The following is a 17,680-nucleotide window of genomic DNA, read 5'->3' as shown; positions in this document are numbered from 1 at the left end:
ACCTGTCAAAAAGAGTGCGTCAATCCATGGAAACTCGAGGTTTGCCTGATTGACAGGTGCTGAAGCCTTCCCGAGCCAGACTGTTGGAATGTCCTTGAGATCTGCCGGATTCGATTCGGTACCAGAACGCATTCTCAGCGTTCTTGTACCACTCAAGAGGGGCTGTCATAATCTTGCCGGGCTTTCAGAGTGGATGTCCTCTGCGGAACTTGTCCAACGTCTTGAGTGGAACGTCCACGTTTGCCTTCCTTTCTCCGGTGTGCTGCTGGCTAGCGTGGTCAAATTCATTGTGATACCAGAAACGCAGTGATGAGTCGTCAGAAGTATGCCTAAAGGCCAGTCGCATGCTCCAGACGTGCAAGGGTATCCTGGTCCAGCCATTAGTTTTTGACGTGCATTTGGAACCAGGAAAGTCAGTCCCGGCAGCTTGGCTCGTCCGGGTTGTCTTTTTCGTTTGTGCTAGCCCAGAAGTGGCGTTCCCAGGACTGGCCAGCGGTCATCTGCTTTTTACCTCCTCTTGTGTGGAGATGATCGAAGTGCTGGTAACTCGTATAGCCTGCAATGTGCCTATGCTGAGCACTTGCTGGACCTTTTAACCCAAGAAGCACATGGACGCATCAACGGCCTCTGCAAGCAGCCGGGCGAGGAGTGACGGAGCAGCTGACGATTCCAACGAAGAATGAGTGGGCGCGTGGAGGAAGGCTGTCTTCTCAGTGTAGGCCCGGATGATGCGGCGGTTGCATACCGGTGAGTAGTCAGTGACAGGATATCCAGCAAGTGATCAAGACGGTGAATCCATCCTTGCATCGCCTGCATTAGTCCGGTTCGAGGTAGGCTGGGTTGGTCAGAATGATAACGCTGTCGGGTTCCGAATGGCGTCTCGTCGAGAGAAGAGCTGAAGAAACCGTGCCTTTGCTGCCAACGGCCGGTTTGTCGTCGTGCGAAGCTGCTTCCGAATCATACACTGATTCATTGAGAGCAGCGTTGCAGTCAGTAGGAAGGTAAAGAATCAGGATGAGGGAGATACCACGCAGGCTAAGTGCAGTCCGGATGGAAATCTGCGGCTAAAGTCCAACCTCGCACGACCATGAGATGATGCATGCTGCTTTCGATACCGACGACGTCCAAGACCGCAGCCATCCAAGGTCTGGTCCCGTATGACATCTACGCCGGGGATGGTGTACTGCAGAATATCTCCTCGTGGAATTGATTGATTCCAGGTTGCAGATGGGCATGCATTGCAGCAATGAACCCCTGGGACGCTTTGAAAGCTCCTGCCATTTCATTGTTTCCTGACCTCCTCTTGCCTCCCCCAATAACACACCCAGTCTTGTTGCATTTCTTTGTTTTCGCTCATCACTTCGTCTCATCCATGCTTTGCCCTGCATTTCCACGGTGTTGCTGATGTCCGTGAGAAACCGCCGTTACTGGTTGCCGGATGTGATGTGATGGCTCGCAGTGAAACCATCTTACTTAACCCCGGGTTGGAAACTTCCTTTTCAAATATCGCTACACTTCACTTCGCTTCGCTTCACCCCTTGCCGATGCCCGGGTCGTCACTTGTAGTCAATCGTGTTGAAGGTGAATTCCAGGCATCACTGTTTGACTCGAATCACCGCAACCTCAACCGCACCCACCACAAAACCTATAACCCTCACTACGGATCTGATCGACCTTCGTCAAATATCTCACTCCGCCTCTAGAAGCTGTCAGCCTACTCAGTCTTTGATTTGACAGCCATGGATGCTTCTCCGGAGGAGATAATTGCACTGGCAGATCAGTTGGGTGAACTCGCAAAGAGTGCGGCCACAGCACAAGATCCCAAGACACGAAAACACCAGACATCCGCACTTGTTTTGCAAGCAAAAGAGTTGATCTGGAAAGTACAAGACCCATACGATGCTGTCATGGACCACGTCGTCAACGTAAGGCACCCCTGATGGCCTGCCATAGACTCACTAACAAATGAGTAGGGATACACGATCTCAGCCTGTCTCTCCGCCTCAAAGCTCGGAATCTTCGAAGCAATTCCTCCTACTGGTACGGCCTCCGCAAGAGAAGTCGCAGAAAGATGCAATGCGGCCGAAGAATTGATAGGCAGGTCGTCCCTTTGCCTTTGACAGGCGATCACACAGCTGACAGGTAACCAGTCCGCCTCATGCGACAATTGACCTGTGTCAGCATCTTCAACGAGGTCCGGCTTGGTGAATGGGCACACAATCGACTCTCGATTATGCACAGTGAGCATGTTGGCGCGGCAAGTGGCAAGTGGCTGTACAGCGTCTCGTGAGTATTACCCCTTCATGCAAGACAGGATACCTGGACACGTAGCGGATGCTGATTTCCTACCTGCAGGCTTGACGAGATGGCTCCGGCGATGTACCGATTGAACCACTATCTGGACCGTTTCGGCAACCACTCACTCCTCGAAACTTACACTGAAACTCCGCACTCATGGTATTACGACGTGCTGGGCAAAAATTTCTGGGAAGTGATGAACTCATCCCATGACCGCATCGAAAACTTCATCCGTGGCCTTGGGACTTTTGACGCTCTGCATCCGGTGGTCGCCATGTTCCCATTCGAGGAGGCATTGCAGAAAGGTAACTCCCCGAATCGTCCGCTCATGGTCGACATCGGTGGCGGAAGAGGCCTGGCGTTGCTGGAGATGAGGAAAGGTTGCCCGAGTCTTCAAGGTGAACTGGTCCTGCAAGATCGTCCATGCATCCTCGATGACATTTCAGCCGAAGACCTACCAGGAGTGAATAAGATGGCCCATGATTTTTTCCAAGAGCAACCTGTTCGGAACGCGCAGCTGTATTACATTCGTCGGGTCTTGCATGACTGGCAGGACAAAGATGCAGCGCGTATCATGAAGGCTATCGTGCCGGCCATGGCAAAGGATAGCCGCATCATCATCTCCGACATGGCCATACCAGAGCCAGTTACGGCAAGAGATGCTGGAGCTGTCTGGCTGGATCTCATGATGATGAGTATCGGCGGTAAGGAAAGAACTGTGCGCGACTGGGAACGACTGGCGGAATTGAGTGGATTGAAGCTCATGCGAGTGTGGCAAGAGCATGAGAGATTTGGACCTCTTTGCGTCGTCGAATACATGCTCCCGGATGCTCACCAACACCAACGTCTCAATCTTGGTTTGGATGGGGCTCAGGACATTGACGAGGATGAAATGATGACTCCAAAGCTCACTCCTGTTGATGGAGAACATCTTTCAGACCCTTGCCTAGAAGGGCTTGATTCCAAAGAGGTTGACTGGGAAAGTTCTACCGTGGTTGGCGACCGTGAGCAGAGCCTCGAACCGCAATCTTAGGCGCATGTGTGGCTGAAAGAGTCGATGATGACACCGCGCCGGCCTTGAGGTGCTTTATGTGAGCATAGGCATAGAGATGTCGGAGTACATAATGTCGTGAGACGCGGTGGGAGTCAGCCACCAATTCCGGGCTGATTGAAGAACCTCTTGGACAGAAGTACTCTATCTTCATGTATTTCGGAGGAGGCCATCAGCCGATACTATCATTGCCAGCATTACTGCCTCAAATCAACTTTGCGTTACAAAGAAAATGTAGCAAGCGTCGTTACAAGCTCTAGCAAAAGTACTCGACAAATAGGGGTAGAGGCCGGCTCTCCTAAGTTAGAACCGACGTCACGTGCCGAGTTTGGGGTAACACCTGCCTGGGTGAGACTGCGCTTTTGAGTCTGTCCTGCAACATTTGTGATCTTTATGATGTTGAGGTCTGCCATACTTACTTGAAGCGGAGAACTGCTGGCACAATCTCCCGTCACAGGTCACTGACGACTGACTAGCTCTCGAGGATTCTGTCGCAGTTCTCGAGGATACGTCTTAGCAATGGCATCATACCTCTCTTACTTCACATCCAACACCTCATCAAGCGCCCTGCCTGCGTCTCAAGGATCAACATGGTCGAACACGTTCTCCTCTCGGATAGCTACCCTACGGAAGGCGTTGACGAAGGACTCCGAGGAAGATGATCCAGACAACGAAGATTGCTCGCATATATCCAATGTCCTACGAGCTTATTATACAGAGAAAGGCCGTTCTTTGCCTGAATGGCTCCCCCCCGACCCCAAGAAGCCTATCGCTCCTCCTCCTCAGCCACAGGGGGCCTATGGACAGTATGGCAACAACATGTATGCCTCTCAGTTTGGCAATCACCAACCGCATTCGAGAGGATCGTCAGGTGGAAGAGGAGGTGGCTTATCTGATCTATGGGATCCGGCACCGGCTCCTGCGCCCATCGCAGCACCTCCTCAGAGCCTTAGGGCTGCTCGTCCGACACCCCAAGCTCTGCGCTCTAATGACTCGGCAGTGTCACACTCCAGCGGCGGCAGTCAGACCGCATCATTCGGAGCCCCAGCGCCTGCACCCCGACCACTCCCAAGTCAAAGAGCGGGAAGTCACCAAATAAATCCTGCTCCGAACACGCAAGCTCTGGGATCTCGCGAGAGATTGCGCGCACGACTTCAGGCTGGAGGAAGCGGAAGGAGCAGTCCTTCGTCTGGTCTGAGTGGCGGAGGAAGTGGTGGGCAGGCATCTTATGGCCCCTCTGGAGCGAGCAACAACAATCCGAACCGAAGTGGGTCGTCTCAGCCCTATATCTCAGCCTCAGAACCGTGGTCGACGGGCGGAGATTCTTATGCCTATGATGGTGGGAACAACAGCTCCGGTCTTTCCTCGACTCAATATGCTGGTCAGGACTCTCGACAGCGACCTGGCGGGCCACGCTGACGACGAGTTCGCAAACGAGTGTCACCACAACGTATCTGAGCGGCTATCTGCTTGGCATGTTCCAAAATGAAAAGCACATTGAACGAATAGCTGCTCAAAGATTCCGATCTCTGTGGCAGTAAGCAATGCCGCGCCGCAGTGAAAGGACCAAGCCTCGAAGGACGTATTGATTCCGTGCTCCGGGCGGCCCAGCAATTGTTTCGAAGTACTTTTCAACGACCTAACAGGGCTGGGCTTGATCTCGGGCCGTGCCAGCTTCGATCGCAGAGTCATGGTCCCGTTGGATCTTGCGTTTATGGGTCCGACAATGGCGAGCCCTACGATCATCTGGTAACCAAATAATCGGACAGATTTTGGGGCCTATCGGCAATCTCATCTCGCGATTATACGAGCCCAATAGAGGAAAGTTGTGGCGCATCATGGTCAGCCTTGAACAATTTGGGCTGGTGGAAAAGCCACTTAGAGATACTGGGCAGTTGATTTCCGGCTGCAACGGCGTCGCCCAGCCTGATCACTCCATCTTGAAGGATATCCCATGTCGAAGAGAACTATTCGGCTTATCAGCGACATGGCGCAGCACGGAACGTCTTTGTCCCTAGAGGCTGATGTAAGCCCCGACGAGGCTAGCCTCGTTACTCAGCGGGGCACTTCGGCTATCCACTACTGCCTCTCCCACACTCTCCATACACTCGCCTCAACCACGACCCTTACCGCAGTGGACACGACTCGCTTGCCATCAAACGTTAAGTTTACGTTTGTTCTTCTCACCTTTTTCACCCTGGTTACGCCGTCGATCCGATCTGTTGATTCCATTCCGGGCAATCTTTTGGACCCCGACCACCCAGCTATCACCAGCGTTGCTCTCGTTCGTCCGTTCCCACTTACCACTCCTGTTCCGCCGGGCATTCAACGTAAATCACATACCGTACTCGGCTTCTGTCGTCACTGGTTCTGAATAAAATACCACAAGACTCTCCTCGATTTTCCTCCCTGGCCCCCACCCCCCTTCGTTCCGGCATCCTCACCAAAGCCCTACAAGCATGACGGATTTTTGTCAGACGGTGGTTCATTGGCACGTGGCCATGACATTGAAAGACGTTCCGATGATGCCAAAATTTCCTAGCCATCCCTGAGGCTGAAGATCTCCACTGCCACAGTCTTCTTCCATTACGTTAGACGCGGTGGAAGCTGGAGCAATCGTCTCTCCGGATGATGATTGGGCGGGGAGATCTAACCATATGCATCACTATAGACCAAACGGGATTGCTCCCGTCAGATTTTGTTGCAACTACACTCTCCTGAGCTCTCTACCTCGCTTTCAAGAGTCACAATACTTCTATAGAAGCCTATGTGTCAGCTTGCTTCTCCCTTTTGGTGAGTGTTATCGGCCCCCTTACCAGATATCGTCATTTTGCATGCGTTTGGTGTTTGCTCGTTGCGTTCGCGCTGCGCTCTTACTAAGTAATTCCAGCCCCTTTTGGTCCCAGCAATGTGTGTGACGGCGTTGATACATAAAGCACCTTATATCATCACGATTACTCAAGACCACCCAGAGCTTGGTTGCATCGAATTACTACTCATCATCAGTGTGCTGGTGCCTATGGACGATAGACCCCGGGAGATCTCTCAGCGCGCTCGAGGCAAAAGACCATCCACCCAAGCTCATTCTCCTCGTCGAGAAGAAGTGACCAGCCAAGTGACCCTGCCGAGCGATCCAGCAGGCCCAGCAACATATAATCCTTCTTATCCCTCCCAAGCAGCCTATACAAGTTTCAGTCCTACGGCAGAGCAGTCGACGTCTTATCGGGAGATACCTACGTTCGATTTCACAACAGCACCTCAGGACTATACAATGTCGCGACGCTCCGCACACGGACAGGGCACGGGCACAACACCACGGCCACAACAATATCAGCTTGTCTCTCCTGGCACACCAGCTGACCCACGAAACATGACTCAAGTCAGTCCAGGTTTCATTTTTGTAATATTTCCTATGTTTGCGAGTTTCTTTTGCATTTACTCCTTCCCTTACAATCATGTCCTCTCCTCTCTATGCTCTGTCATTCTCCTTTCGTTTCGGGTTTTTCTTTCCTGATTTGAATTGTCCTTGATGTCTTTCGCGCACTCTAAAGAAAGGTGCTGCATAAAGCTGACAAGAGGGTGCAGAATAACAAGGATCAGTTGATCCAATCACTCCGAACTCATCGGGTTAACACCATTACGGAATTGCGGCGCATCGAGAAGATCTTTGCCTTCCTGGACTCGGCTGAGGTGACCGAGCCCATGACCTCTGCATGGGCGCATTATGTCAATTCGAACAACCTCCTGAACGAGCTTCGCGGTCTGACAAAAACCTACCCATTTAGCTCGGAGTGCCTTGATGAGGCAAAAGCCATGGTGGTCCGTGATCCCAGCAGCGTCCGGAGCTGGAATTATTGCTGGCTGGTGCTGGTCAAGATGGAACGAGAGTAAGCAGACATTACAGAGCAGAGAGCTCGAGAAGCTGACGCTTTCATTCAGGAACCTCATCACCAAACATGCTCGAGCTCTTGCTTCAAAGGCAAGTACTTGGGGTGGCCGAAGACCCACGGCAGCAGACTTTGACAAACTCGTTAAAGCCTGTGTGGCGGAATGGACCCGAGCACTCAGGCAGATGCTCCGACACTGGGACCAACCTCCAAGTACGACTGGGCATTAGGTGAGTCGCAACAACGACGATGAGCAGGAGGCACGCAACCTCCAGCACACTACCTGCATTCACTATAGTATGACGAGGACTGCACAGGCTTGCAGCACTATCACACGACGATTCGGGCCAGGAAGCTCGTATGGAAGGGAAAAGACTGGCTATAAGGCACTGGGCACCCAGCATCTCCTCCGACAATGTGGCCATACAGAACAGCGGAAATCTTTCTCTTGTTTCTCGGCTGTGCCTTACCTTTTTGATGACAGCGTCATTCTTTTGTGGGGAAAAACTGTCGTTTAGCGAAGGAGCTCTATGGGTGCATCTATCATCGAGATGTATCAACACGGCCAAGCATCTTAGCTGGGCTTGAAATTGAACTATCTTTGACGTTGCTTTCCACCTCTTCACCCGGTCGTTCGTCCGTGAAACAATCGGTAAAGGGATACTTTGGTCGTCCCAACTGACTATGGTGCATGAGACTAGGAGACGGAGCGCCTCCGTGGTGCAATAGCGCTAGAGGTGAATAGCTATCCAGGTGAGGCCACCTGTCAATGGGCTATATGTAAAGCCGGACCAGGAGGTTGGCTTTGTTGCTTGCAACAGCACAGGGGTGTTGTGATGTTCTTCCTCTTTTGGGCATCCTGATCTTCGCTACAAGATGCGTCGGCTGAGTTAGCAACATACTACCAGGGATGGACTGAAGCCTTGCGGACCACACACTTTAGCGTGGCATCTTTCGAGCAGAGCCTGGGTCATGATCCATATCAGTCCTTTCGAGACGATCTCGAACATGACTCCGTCACGTTGCGCCGCGGAGTGTTCTACTTACAGTATTTGATTCCTGCGGTCATCTGACAAATCTCCTCGAAGTTGACGGAGGCTAGGTCTTCTCCGTCGGCAAAAGATGTCCAAGACCATCTTTGCTCATCAGGAGGTGACAATAGCAGACGGCTATCTATACCCATCGACATATGAGCATTAGGCCACCTGTTGCCCGATTGGGCAGCCCGGCCGGCGCACTATAAATACGGGGCGCATGCCGCTGACGGTACTGTACCTGCCTATCGAGCGCGGAATGCAGGCAACATTGTCGAGTAGCAACAAGCGGCCCCCAAAAATACGATACGAGTAGTGTGGTGTGGTGTGGCACCAAGTTAGGTAGCCAAGTCCGGTGTACACACATCTGGGGCATTTGGGAGCTGTAGGGCACACAGGGCAGATGGCCAGATATTGCATGCAATACGACTTGACGCCCTCGCCGGCCTCATCATCATCACACCCCACGCCATCACCTCAGCCCACCTTCACACTTCGATTATTCAATGTCATTTTCACTGGCTGGGATCCAGCCTTGGGATAGAGAACTAGGCACGTCGCATGCGTGGTCTTGAATAGCGATGAGATGAACAGATGGCTTTCCAAGCCGAGCGCAGATCAATCTTGAGTTGCCACCTCCAGGCAGCACGCTCCGAAACTCAGTGACAAATTGACCATGGACTCGGGTATCGCGCAACATCGCGATACGGACAGATAAGACGATCTCGTCAGTCAAGACGGGGATGGCTACCAAGATGGAAAGTACACTACAGCGAGTGAGGCTCAGGGGTGGTGAAGCCAATACTTAGATGGATTAGTAACGGAGGGCAACAGGGGTTGCGCCGTGATTCGTGCGCCTGTAACTGACCCCCGATCTAGCTTCAGCAGGGCCTTTGCTGCATACGGTTAATCCCACATCGTCAAGATCAACCTCGTCTTCTTTTCCACCTTTGGATTGTTCCGGTCGGCGATACCAGGCCTCGAAGGTAGTGACATACGTCTTTTTGTCCTGTCTTCGAAAATGCTAATGGAGAGTTCTGACTACAGGGTGGCGGCCCGAAGGACACTTTGTACTATCATGACTACCGGAAAAACACCATTCACCAGCAATGTCAATTCCCGATGCTGATATGCGCCGGGAGTCTATCCTTCCACAGGTGGATGCCAAAAGCATCAACGATTCGGTTCTGCTGTATGCACCGCTGATGCTCAAATCGCGGCTTCCTTTCAAGGTACGAGAATCGAGCCTGCCCTTTTCGTCCTCCTGCCAACTTTCGAGTGCATATGTACGGCCCCCAGCTATCTTTCCCAACTTCGTACTGCTGACCGCGGGTGCTGTCCGCTCACCTCCAATGGAGTGCACCCGCAAAAGCGCACCTCGATCGACATGATGCACTTAAGCACTTCCCGATGAACCAAGTCTCTCATCCACTTCGTCACCTTCTCCGCTCGGTCATATCTACCTACCCACTCACACAGGCACGATTCGACACGTACCCCGTTACGCCTAACACTAACCTTCGTCAGGCGAATACTCTGCTAGGAAGGTCGGGTGCAAGTCAACATCTGTCCTGAGTAGCTACTCTCCCCCAAGTTGAACTATTCCTGGGCATACATCGAACAGACATCAAACCAAGAGGCCCTTGCGATTGACGAATACCTGTCTTTTCCACCTTGTCCAGATCAATAAGGTGCCCAATTCCATGTTAGACTTTATCTTCCGCTGGAGACATCAGACTTCGCCAACATCTGCTATTTTGCTTCTCCAGCGGGCTAGAAGCGTTGACAATTGGACCTCTATGCCAGGGTGAAGGAGTCAAGTAGCCAATCAGGGCCTCCAAGACGACACGTTTCGCTGCTGGGAACCTAAACGCCACGGCTGCAGGCACCAGCACCATGACCACCCAGACGCTCTGCAATCCTGAAACCTGTTGCTGTGCTTGTGGGGATGACAACATATCTCCTCGCCGAGCACCAGGGATCCGCAATGACCACACGCTGGTTTACTCCGAGCCCAAGGCAGGCCTCTCATATGCCGCGTCACACATTCGAGACGACGTTGCTGCCTGCGCCAGTAACCCTTCTCATGTCGCAGAGCTAATACACACTCGAAAGGCCCCGGCAGTTTATACCTCGGGCAATGTCAGGTAGCTTCTTGAATAACTGGAATGACTACCATATCAATCATTCGGCAAGAGAGGAAACGATCGTGGCCACCGCATGGGAGAATAGCCGTATGACAGTCGCGGCGTTTGAGTTCCCAGGCCTTAGAGTGTCGGATAGGCTCCGGGATTGATATGCAGCGTCAAATCACGACCTAGTCGGTGCTAATGCATGTACTTGCAGCCGTCGTCTCCACCACGGCTTACATACACGACGAAATCTGTGAGAGCATTGCTGACCTAAATGAGCCCCACTCGAAACAATCAGCAGGGGTCATCGTTGATTGAGAGCTCTGTCGGTTAAACGGTCACCGACCTACTCGTGGGGGCCGCAGTGGCATGCCCGTTCGTCACCCTCGACTGTGACGCTTGGACAGAAAGGGAAGCTCGAGAACCGAACTCACTCGTGTATAGGTCACTTGAGTCCGAGATATGTCGCCTTATCACGCTGATGGTGACGTCCGCAGAGGAAGGCTTCCTCTCCATGCTCTCGAGCGTTTCATGCAGAAGCCTAACCTGGTGGCTGCACTTGCGGCGAGCATCGCCGGACGCATCCAGTGCCTCCACCGACCATCATTGCGACATCTCTGGAAACCATGCGGCGCCAGTCCCAGTCAGTGGTGCTGACGTCCACAACAGATGTAGCTTCTGATCTTGCAGGTCCTTGTCTGTCTCTCAGACCGCACACAGTCTCGGCCAGCACGCTTGACTTGCCAAGTCTACCTGCTCTCTTTCGACGGTGCTAAATCTGTCAGTGAAGTTTTTCATGGAGCCAAAATCTAGATCGATCAGTTTCTCGAGTCTCGAACAACAGACGCCCTTGCCCAGGGCCACATGCACTTTGGGCAAGCCCCACTGACTTGACATGACCTATTTTCTTTATAAGTGCAACGTCTGCAGGAGGAGGCGGCACGCTACGTGACGTTGGGGGTGGTCCTGATCCTTCTCCGCCATGTGTCTAGGTACGTCCTGCGTCTCGAATCCTTGAGCACTCTGTGACAGGTCACAGCAGTTGCCCTACCATACCCATTGATACACTTGTGGTATGCGCACAACTCCGTTGTTGACTCCTGAGCCATTGATCCTGGTCTCAATGGTCGATGATGCGGGATTGCTCTAATCTCATCCTATCAATGAGGTTCGGAACTGCAACTCTTTCTATACAGCTCTATGCGAAGCATGCATCACGCTACATCTGGAACAGTGTGTCAGGATCGGCAGACATAGGGCAAAGAAATGCCCAGTCGTCCAGGTTGGTAGTGCGATAGGCTTGCATTGCACAATGGGTACAGTGGGCGCAGGATGTGTGTCTACCCACTATGATATGGTAGTCCTGTTTTTCCTCGGGTACATGCTTCTCGGAACCCAGTCAAGTATGTTTCCGCGGGCCGAGAGTTGATCATCGAACTCAAGTTACGAGGAACATCGAGCTGCTGACCTACGCAGCCTACGTCAATACTGATCTCTGAGGAGAGGCCCGAGGGCCTGAGGGCTCAAGGGTCATCACTTCGGAAGGGTAACTGGTCGAAACCGCTGTGCCGGTAAGAGGTATGATGCAAGGCCTATTTCAAGAAGATGCAAAGCACAATGATCACCTTCGTCATGGGGATCCAGGGAAAAGTCCGGGAGAAGCTGCACGTTGCCGCAGGATATAGGTCGCGCATCTCGAAGTGAACCGCCCAGTAAAGAGGTTTACCGCCTTGCATGAAGCACAGTAAGGTACTGACCCCTGCCCGATCACGACGATGTGCAGACACAGTTTCACGCTTGACCAGACTCGACTCGTGCGGGTTTTGCTTACGAAATGCCTGGAAGTGGTTTATGTCATCAACCCTGTCCTGCCCCAGCCCCCAGAGTGGCAGAACCCCGGCGAGGAACGTGGTGGAGGACACCTGATGAACCATTTCATTGGGGCCCGCGACACGATGTGATGTGATGTGATATCATGTGAGTTGAACAGGAAGTACGAGTCCATGGAACACTGCAAGCCGGCATCTTCCTGTTGTGTGTCTGACGATATCATTCTGCTTTGGGCAGCTGTACTATGTACTATCACAGCCGGCCCTTACTTTCTACCAAGCATGATGCAGGTCGAACATTTCTGCAAATGCCCAAAGTGGTGTTTCCTTGACAACGGCTGCATTGTAAGGAAAAGGCTTATGAAATGCTAAACCTCGCGAAAGATGTATAGTATGGCCCGCGTGCTCATTGCCACCGACCTCCTCCTCGACCTTGATCATGTTCTCGGACGGACCTCGGGAGGAGAGCATGCATTGTGCATATACTGTAGTGGGGGGCGCCATATAGGGTAAGGGGTAAGGCTGCGCCGAAGATTCCCCATCAAAGTCGGGCGAGCACACAAGTTGCGACTTCTGCACTCGCGGTTCCTGAATATTTGCGTCCTGCGGCCTGCAAATCGCCTTACCTTGTAAGAGTCGGTGAAAGCGACATGACTCTTTATGAGCCCGTGGTATAACCGACATAGCGCTCGCAGCTCTCGATCAAAGTAGCAGCAGGGGCCGACAAGAGAAAGCATGTCGCAAGAACGCACCACATCATCATCACACAAATAGGACAGGCCTTTCACCATCGTTCACGAAGAATAGCGGGGTGAGAGATGTATACTTCATTCGATCGAGGCTAATGCTGCGTAGACTAAATTTTTGGTCCGCTGAGCTTGCTAGCGACGGTTTTGACAGCGGCCTCCTCCCTGCTGAGAAGCCACATGAAAAGCATCTGGACGAGGAAAGCGTACAGAGCCAAAAAGTAGGTCCGTCTGTTCTTCTGTGCCCTTGCCACGGTATATGAACTGCCACTACGCATGGCAGACGGATCTCCAGAGCTGTCTGGTAATAGAACGTATTTTAAAGAGCGAAGCTGTGCGAAGTCAGCCGATTGTACGCGTAGTGGACGCAGAGAAATGGAAGGAGACATACCAGAAAGAACGCGTTCGCGTACCACGTGTAGAGAAACAGTGTCCAGCCAACCCAGTTGTTCGTCCCACTACCCGCTGTAAAGACCTCGCTTAGAAACAACGTCACTATCACGCCCACGAACTTGTACCCCGAGTAGGCGACCAGGTCTAGTAATTGAGAGTCATTGCTGATGCTGAGCATGTACATTGCGAGCTTGAGAACGATGATTTCGAAAATGATGATGGCGAGCGCCGTGCTGGTTATGCTGCCCAGTATTTCTGGGTGGAATGAACCTCGGATGCCTGCGAGGACTGTTGAGAGAAGGATATATGTGATTAGCGCCATCATGGGGATGTACATGTCTGGGGAGTTGAGGTCGTCGCGCGGAGGGAGGTAGTTGAACGAATAGGTTTGCTGGGTCATAGAGCCGTCGGCGGCGGTGGATGAGGTGGTCATTCGTGCTTGCTGTCGTGTCCACGGCTTGTGGCGCCAGGGGAACAGGACGATCAATAGTTTTCGAACGACGTATGAGTTGGAGACGTTGAAGTAGTGCTTCAAGGCGGGGACGGAGATGTATCGGTTCAGCTATGAGATGACGGTGTTAGCGGTGGTTCTTAGTTCGACCTGTTGAGTTCATTGGAGGTATCGAGAACGTACGTTCTGCTCCATATAATCCTGTCCGGCTTTCATTGCGGTTTGACCGACTTGGAAGCCCATCTGCGCGGTTGGATCGCTTATGAAATTGAAGCCTTGTCCGAAGGCCCCTCCACCACCAGCGGCCGGGCCAGCAGGCTGTCCCTGGTAGGGGTTGCCATAACTGTTTACTTGAGGCTGGGAGCTCTGCTGTGAGGCCGGTGGAGGAGGGGAGCGCAGGTTGGGCACCTGTGAGATGTGCTGCGGACGGGGATGGAAGAGTTCGGGGGACTTCGCTGGCGGAGAGTGATGTGTTCGCTGCATTTCGGCGTGGGCAAGACAGAAGCGTGTGGCGACTATTCGAGACGACAGTATCGGTGTAGCACGAGGTCGTTAACAGCAGTCTATCATATTGCAGTGGTATTGTTGACGTGGTCAAGTCAATTAGGAAATCTGTCCCTGATGCGGGCCTCTTTTCAGAGATACTTCATGCCGCTTTTATGTGCGCGTCAGCCTCGTCAGGAACCCTTTTTACCCAGGGCCTGATCGGTACTTCCATGTACTAGACTACCGAACAAGGATGCGCCCTCGTCGACAGTAGAGAGGCACTGCTCTTCTGGAAAGTGTTCAGTCTCGAGCCAGTCCGACGTGCTCCAGGCATGCTGGACAGCCAAACTCTCCTGTATGCGGAGAAGCCGTCATCATTGCCAACGTCATGACGGAGCAACACCGTCTCATTATGCGACAGCAGCAGCCTGACTTGACATAAGTCTAGAAAGCTCCTGAAGTATACACCATAACCGCTCTGTGCTCATTTCGAGGTCCTCATTCGTCAAGATGTCTACGTCAATCGTGACTTTTCCTCCCTCGGAAAGCGCAGTGCGCGTACGAATGATGAACCCCGGTGCGGTCATGACGGTCAAAGCAGAATCCTTTGTTAAACCTGTCCAGAAAGGCCATGAACTGCTGAACCTCACCTGCACCGCATACTTGATCGAACATGAATCCTCCGGGAAGAAAGTCATGTTCGACCTCGGTGTACGTAAGGATTGGTGGAATCTCTCCCCAGTCATCCATAAACGCCTGGGAAGCACCATTCCTGGCCTGAGAGTCGACACCGATGTCCCAGAAATTCTCAAAAACAATGGTATAAGTCTAGATTCGATATGTAAGTTCGCTATACATCATCTCTCTAGACCATGTCTCTCTTACTAGATCAATCAGCCTCAGTCATCTGGTCGCACTATCACTGGGATCATGTAGGCGACATGTCTCTGTTTCCTCATTCTACCGAGATTGTTGTCGGAGCTGGCTTCAAAGACTCTACGGTTGGTCCAGGTTACCCGGAGAAGGAGGACTCGCCCCTACGTTCCTCTGACTTCAAAGAACGGCATCTCAATGTGATAGACTTTACGAAATCACCTTCAGAGATCGGCGGGTTCGCGGCGCATGACTTTTTTGGTGACGGATCGTTCTATATACTTGGTGACGATGTCCCTGGCACGCGTGAGCTAGCGAGCTGACCAATACAGACACACCGGGACACTGTCTGGGACATATGTGCGGCCTAGCCCGCACGACAGGCGGCAAAAACAGCACATTCTTACTTCTGGGCGGCGACATATGCCACTTCGTCGGAGACCTGAGACCGAACAAATCCTATCCTTTACCAGATCCGATCCCTAACGATGTGCTCGACAAGGATTCCTTCTTTCCAACTCCATGCCCCTGCAGCATTTTTACGGATCATCATCCAATCCTGTCTGACGACACTGATGTGGAAGAGAGAAGGACCACCCCATGGTACCAGGTTTCCGACCACGAAAAGTCGGCGTACGTTGACCCGCCTGCAGCGCAGAGCTCGGTAGACAAGCTTGTTGGATTCGAAAGGTGCCCCAACGTGTTGATTTGTCTCTCTCATGATTCTGGACTGTTGCGGTATCTACCGACGCTCAACTCGGATCCAAAATCGGATTTGAACAGCTGGCGCAAGAACAATTGGAAGGAGGAAACTCGATGGGAGTGGTTGAACGAGCTGCCACGGGACGGGAAGCCAGGTCGAAAACCTATTGTCGAAGGCCTTTGGCGGGATGGCAAACCCTCGGATAGGACATGACAGCGTGTATCGCAAATACATGCAGCTAAAGCTTGGGCATAGAGTCCAAGCCATCCTCCATGAGTCAATGCTTCAGCATGACTCCTACCAACCAAGATAACAGCTTGCTCGAATCAGTCGCCCCCAGACGGCTACAAATTGCAGACAAATGCTTCATCCAGAACACCATCGTGAGAACACGGTCCCAGGTCAGTTGTGAATGCGCTCACGAACAAAGATCCGCCTCTGATCTAACAGCCCAAAGAATCTCAACAATAACAACATAAACAAAGCAGTACTAATCGAACTAACTACCGCCACGAGAACCATATGCCTTAAGAGGAATATCTTCTGCGGCCGTCGCGATTCCCGTCCCTCCACAATCGCCATCCGGCCAGTCATTTTCTTGATAGGTCTGACTTTCTCATTAAGACCAGTCTGTAAACCTCGCTGCATTCCAGGCAGGCCGTCCATGCTGAAGGCGTTCTTGGACGCCCAATATCTGTGGTCTGTCAGCATGACGTGGAAGAATTTGTGGCATTGCGAACCTCTCAATCCCATCCTCCCGTTTCCCAGCCTTCTCGTTGGCCACCCGCTTCTCGAAAAAGTCATTGAGCGTGGGCCGAAATGCCACGAAATCGTATAGAGGCATTGAGAATCCGCAGGACGTGCCAACCTGGTGTATGTCGACCACGATGATCGATCTCGTGCCCGGGATGATCGTGACTTTTTGGCTGGAGATGATGTCGTTGAACGCTGGCGTGCCATATTCTAGAACGCGCCCTGTACCAGCTCCCGTCAGCTCCAACATCCTGTCTGCAGAATGTCGCCCCGAGAGGCAGGCTTACCTTTCCCAAACAACCTCAAAATGCGCGGCGGCCCAGTGAACGCATTGAACATGACTGTTATCCTCGCGTTGCCCGGCTCATGTAGATGGCTGGTAGTCTCGATCCCCGAGCCCGTGAGGTCCATGTACCAAAATTTGTTGATGACAATGTCCTTTTCATCGTCGTCCTCGTCGTCGGCTGAAATAACCTTGCCGTCTTTACGTTCCTTGATCACACCGAAGAATGGCCCGCCTTTGTCGGAAACACCTTTCGGCGAGACATTGATGTGCCCTTCGCCGGAAAGAGGCGCGGAACCGATCCAAAATACTTTTTGTTCGAGGAGCCAGCCTACCAGCTTGGGTGGTAGAGTCTCGTAGAATACGCCCATTGTTTCTGTTTATTGTTGAACCTGGCTGACCATGGACGAGGTCTCAGCACGACGGATCTGGAAGTAATGAATGAGGTGAGGCCTTGATAACTTATTGCCTGAAGGCGCTGGTCGCCTAGACCAGCTTTAGTTCACATATGATTGTAATGGCGCAATTGCTGTTGGTCATTGACATTTCCCATTAGGTATTGAGTTGTCGTCGGTGTTTATTGATGAGTCAAACCTTCAATCTCGGTGCATGTTGTGGTGGCTCCAGCGTTGATCGTCGTACTTACTCGCACCCTAGCGAGGCATTTCCTGGGGCTGCCGACATCGGGACCAAGCCGCCCAGCGTCCTGGCCTGGGCTGGGCTGGGCTGGGCATAGGATCCACGTCCGGCACGAACTCCTC

At 52.4% G+C, this 17,680-nt stretch overlaps 6 protein-coding genes across 6 annotated transcripts; 4 read left to right on the top strand and 2 right to left on the bottom strand.

Moving 5' to 3' along the window:
* Positions 1–1,739: 1,739 nt before the first annotated feature.
* EDD37DRAFT_691564 (catechol O-methyltransferase) lies at positions 1,740–3,552 on the top strand (the record flags this gene model as incomplete). The annotated part of the gene is made up of 4 exons (XM_062820025.1): positions 1,740–1,925; positions 1,974–2,040; positions 2,151–2,286; positions 2,356–3,552. 4 exons carry the CDS (start codon positions 1,740–1,742, stop codon positions 3,329–3,331), a joined length of 1,365 nt encoding a protein of 454 aa, XP_062673035.1. The 3' UTR covers positions 3,332–3,552.
* Positions 3,553–3,730: 178 nt separating this feature from the next.
* Positions 3,731–4,779, top strand: EDD37DRAFT_251973 (uncharacterized protein). Its single transcript, XM_062810693.1, has one exon. The coding sequence runs from the start codon at positions 3,869–3,871 to the stop codon at positions 4,766–4,768; it is 900 nt and encodes a 299-aa protein (XP_062673034.1). The 5' UTR covers positions 3,731–3,868; the 3' UTR covers positions 4,769–4,779.
* A 1,478-nt stretch (positions 4,780–6,257) lies between these two features.
* EDD37DRAFT_646833 (uncharacterized protein) lies at positions 6,258–7,466 on the top strand (the record flags this gene model as incomplete). Its single annotated transcript, XM_062817784.1, has 3 exons — positions 6,258–6,728; positions 6,935–7,236; positions 7,289–7,466. 3 exons carry the CDS (start codon positions 6,258–6,260, stop codon positions 7,464–7,466), a joined length of 951 nt encoding a protein of 316 aa, XP_062673033.1.
* Positions 7,467–13,001: 5,535 nt separating this feature from the next.
* Positions 13,002–14,412, bottom strand: EDD37DRAFT_251988 (YIF1-domain-containing protein). The gene is made up of 3 exons (XM_062810694.1): positions 14,005–14,412; positions 13,369–13,932; positions 13,002–13,309 (listed from the first exon to the last, which is right to left on the bottom strand). The coding sequence occupies exons 1-3, from the start codon at positions 14,302–14,304 to the stop codon at positions 13,088–13,090; spliced, it is 1,086 nt and encodes a 361-aa protein (XP_062673032.1). The 5' UTR covers positions 14,305–14,412; the 3' UTR covers positions 13,002–13,087.
* A 245-nt stretch (positions 14,413–14,657) lies between these two features.
* On the top strand, positions 14,658–16,128 carry EDD37DRAFT_251959 (beta-lactamase-like protein). Its single transcript, XM_062810692.1, has 4 exons — positions 14,658–14,767; positions 14,818–15,148; positions 15,205–15,465; positions 15,513–16,128. Exons 2-4 carry the CDS (start codon positions 14,818–14,820, stop codon positions 16,094–16,096), a joined length of 1,176 nt encoding a protein of 391 aa, XP_062673031.1. The 5' UTR covers positions 14,658–14,767; the 3' UTR covers positions 16,097–16,128.
* Positions 16,129–16,190: 62 nt separating this feature from the next.
* EDD37DRAFT_251482 (uncharacterized protein) lies at positions 16,191–17,680 on the bottom strand. The gene is made up of 3 exons (XM_062810689.1): positions 16,924–17,680; positions 16,624–16,858; positions 16,191–16,577 (listed from the first exon to the last, which is right to left on the bottom strand). The coding sequence occupies exons 1-3, from the start codon at positions 17,288–17,290 to the stop codon at positions 16,286–16,288; spliced, it is 894 nt and encodes a 297-aa protein (XP_062673030.1). The 5' UTR covers positions 17,291–17,680; the 3' UTR covers positions 16,191–16,285.

This window comes from Exophiala viscosa, assembly GCF_022695815.1.
Source record: "Exophiala viscosa unplaced genomic scaffold EDD37scaffold_2, whole genome shotgun sequence".
NCBI classification, from domain to species: Eukaryota; Fungi; Ascomycota; class Eurotiomycetes; order Chaetothyriales; family Herpotrichiellaceae; genus Exophiala; species Exophiala viscosa.
The sequence above is the reverse complement of the archived record's forward strand: the minus strand, read 5'-3'. Positions and strand labels throughout refer to the sequence as shown.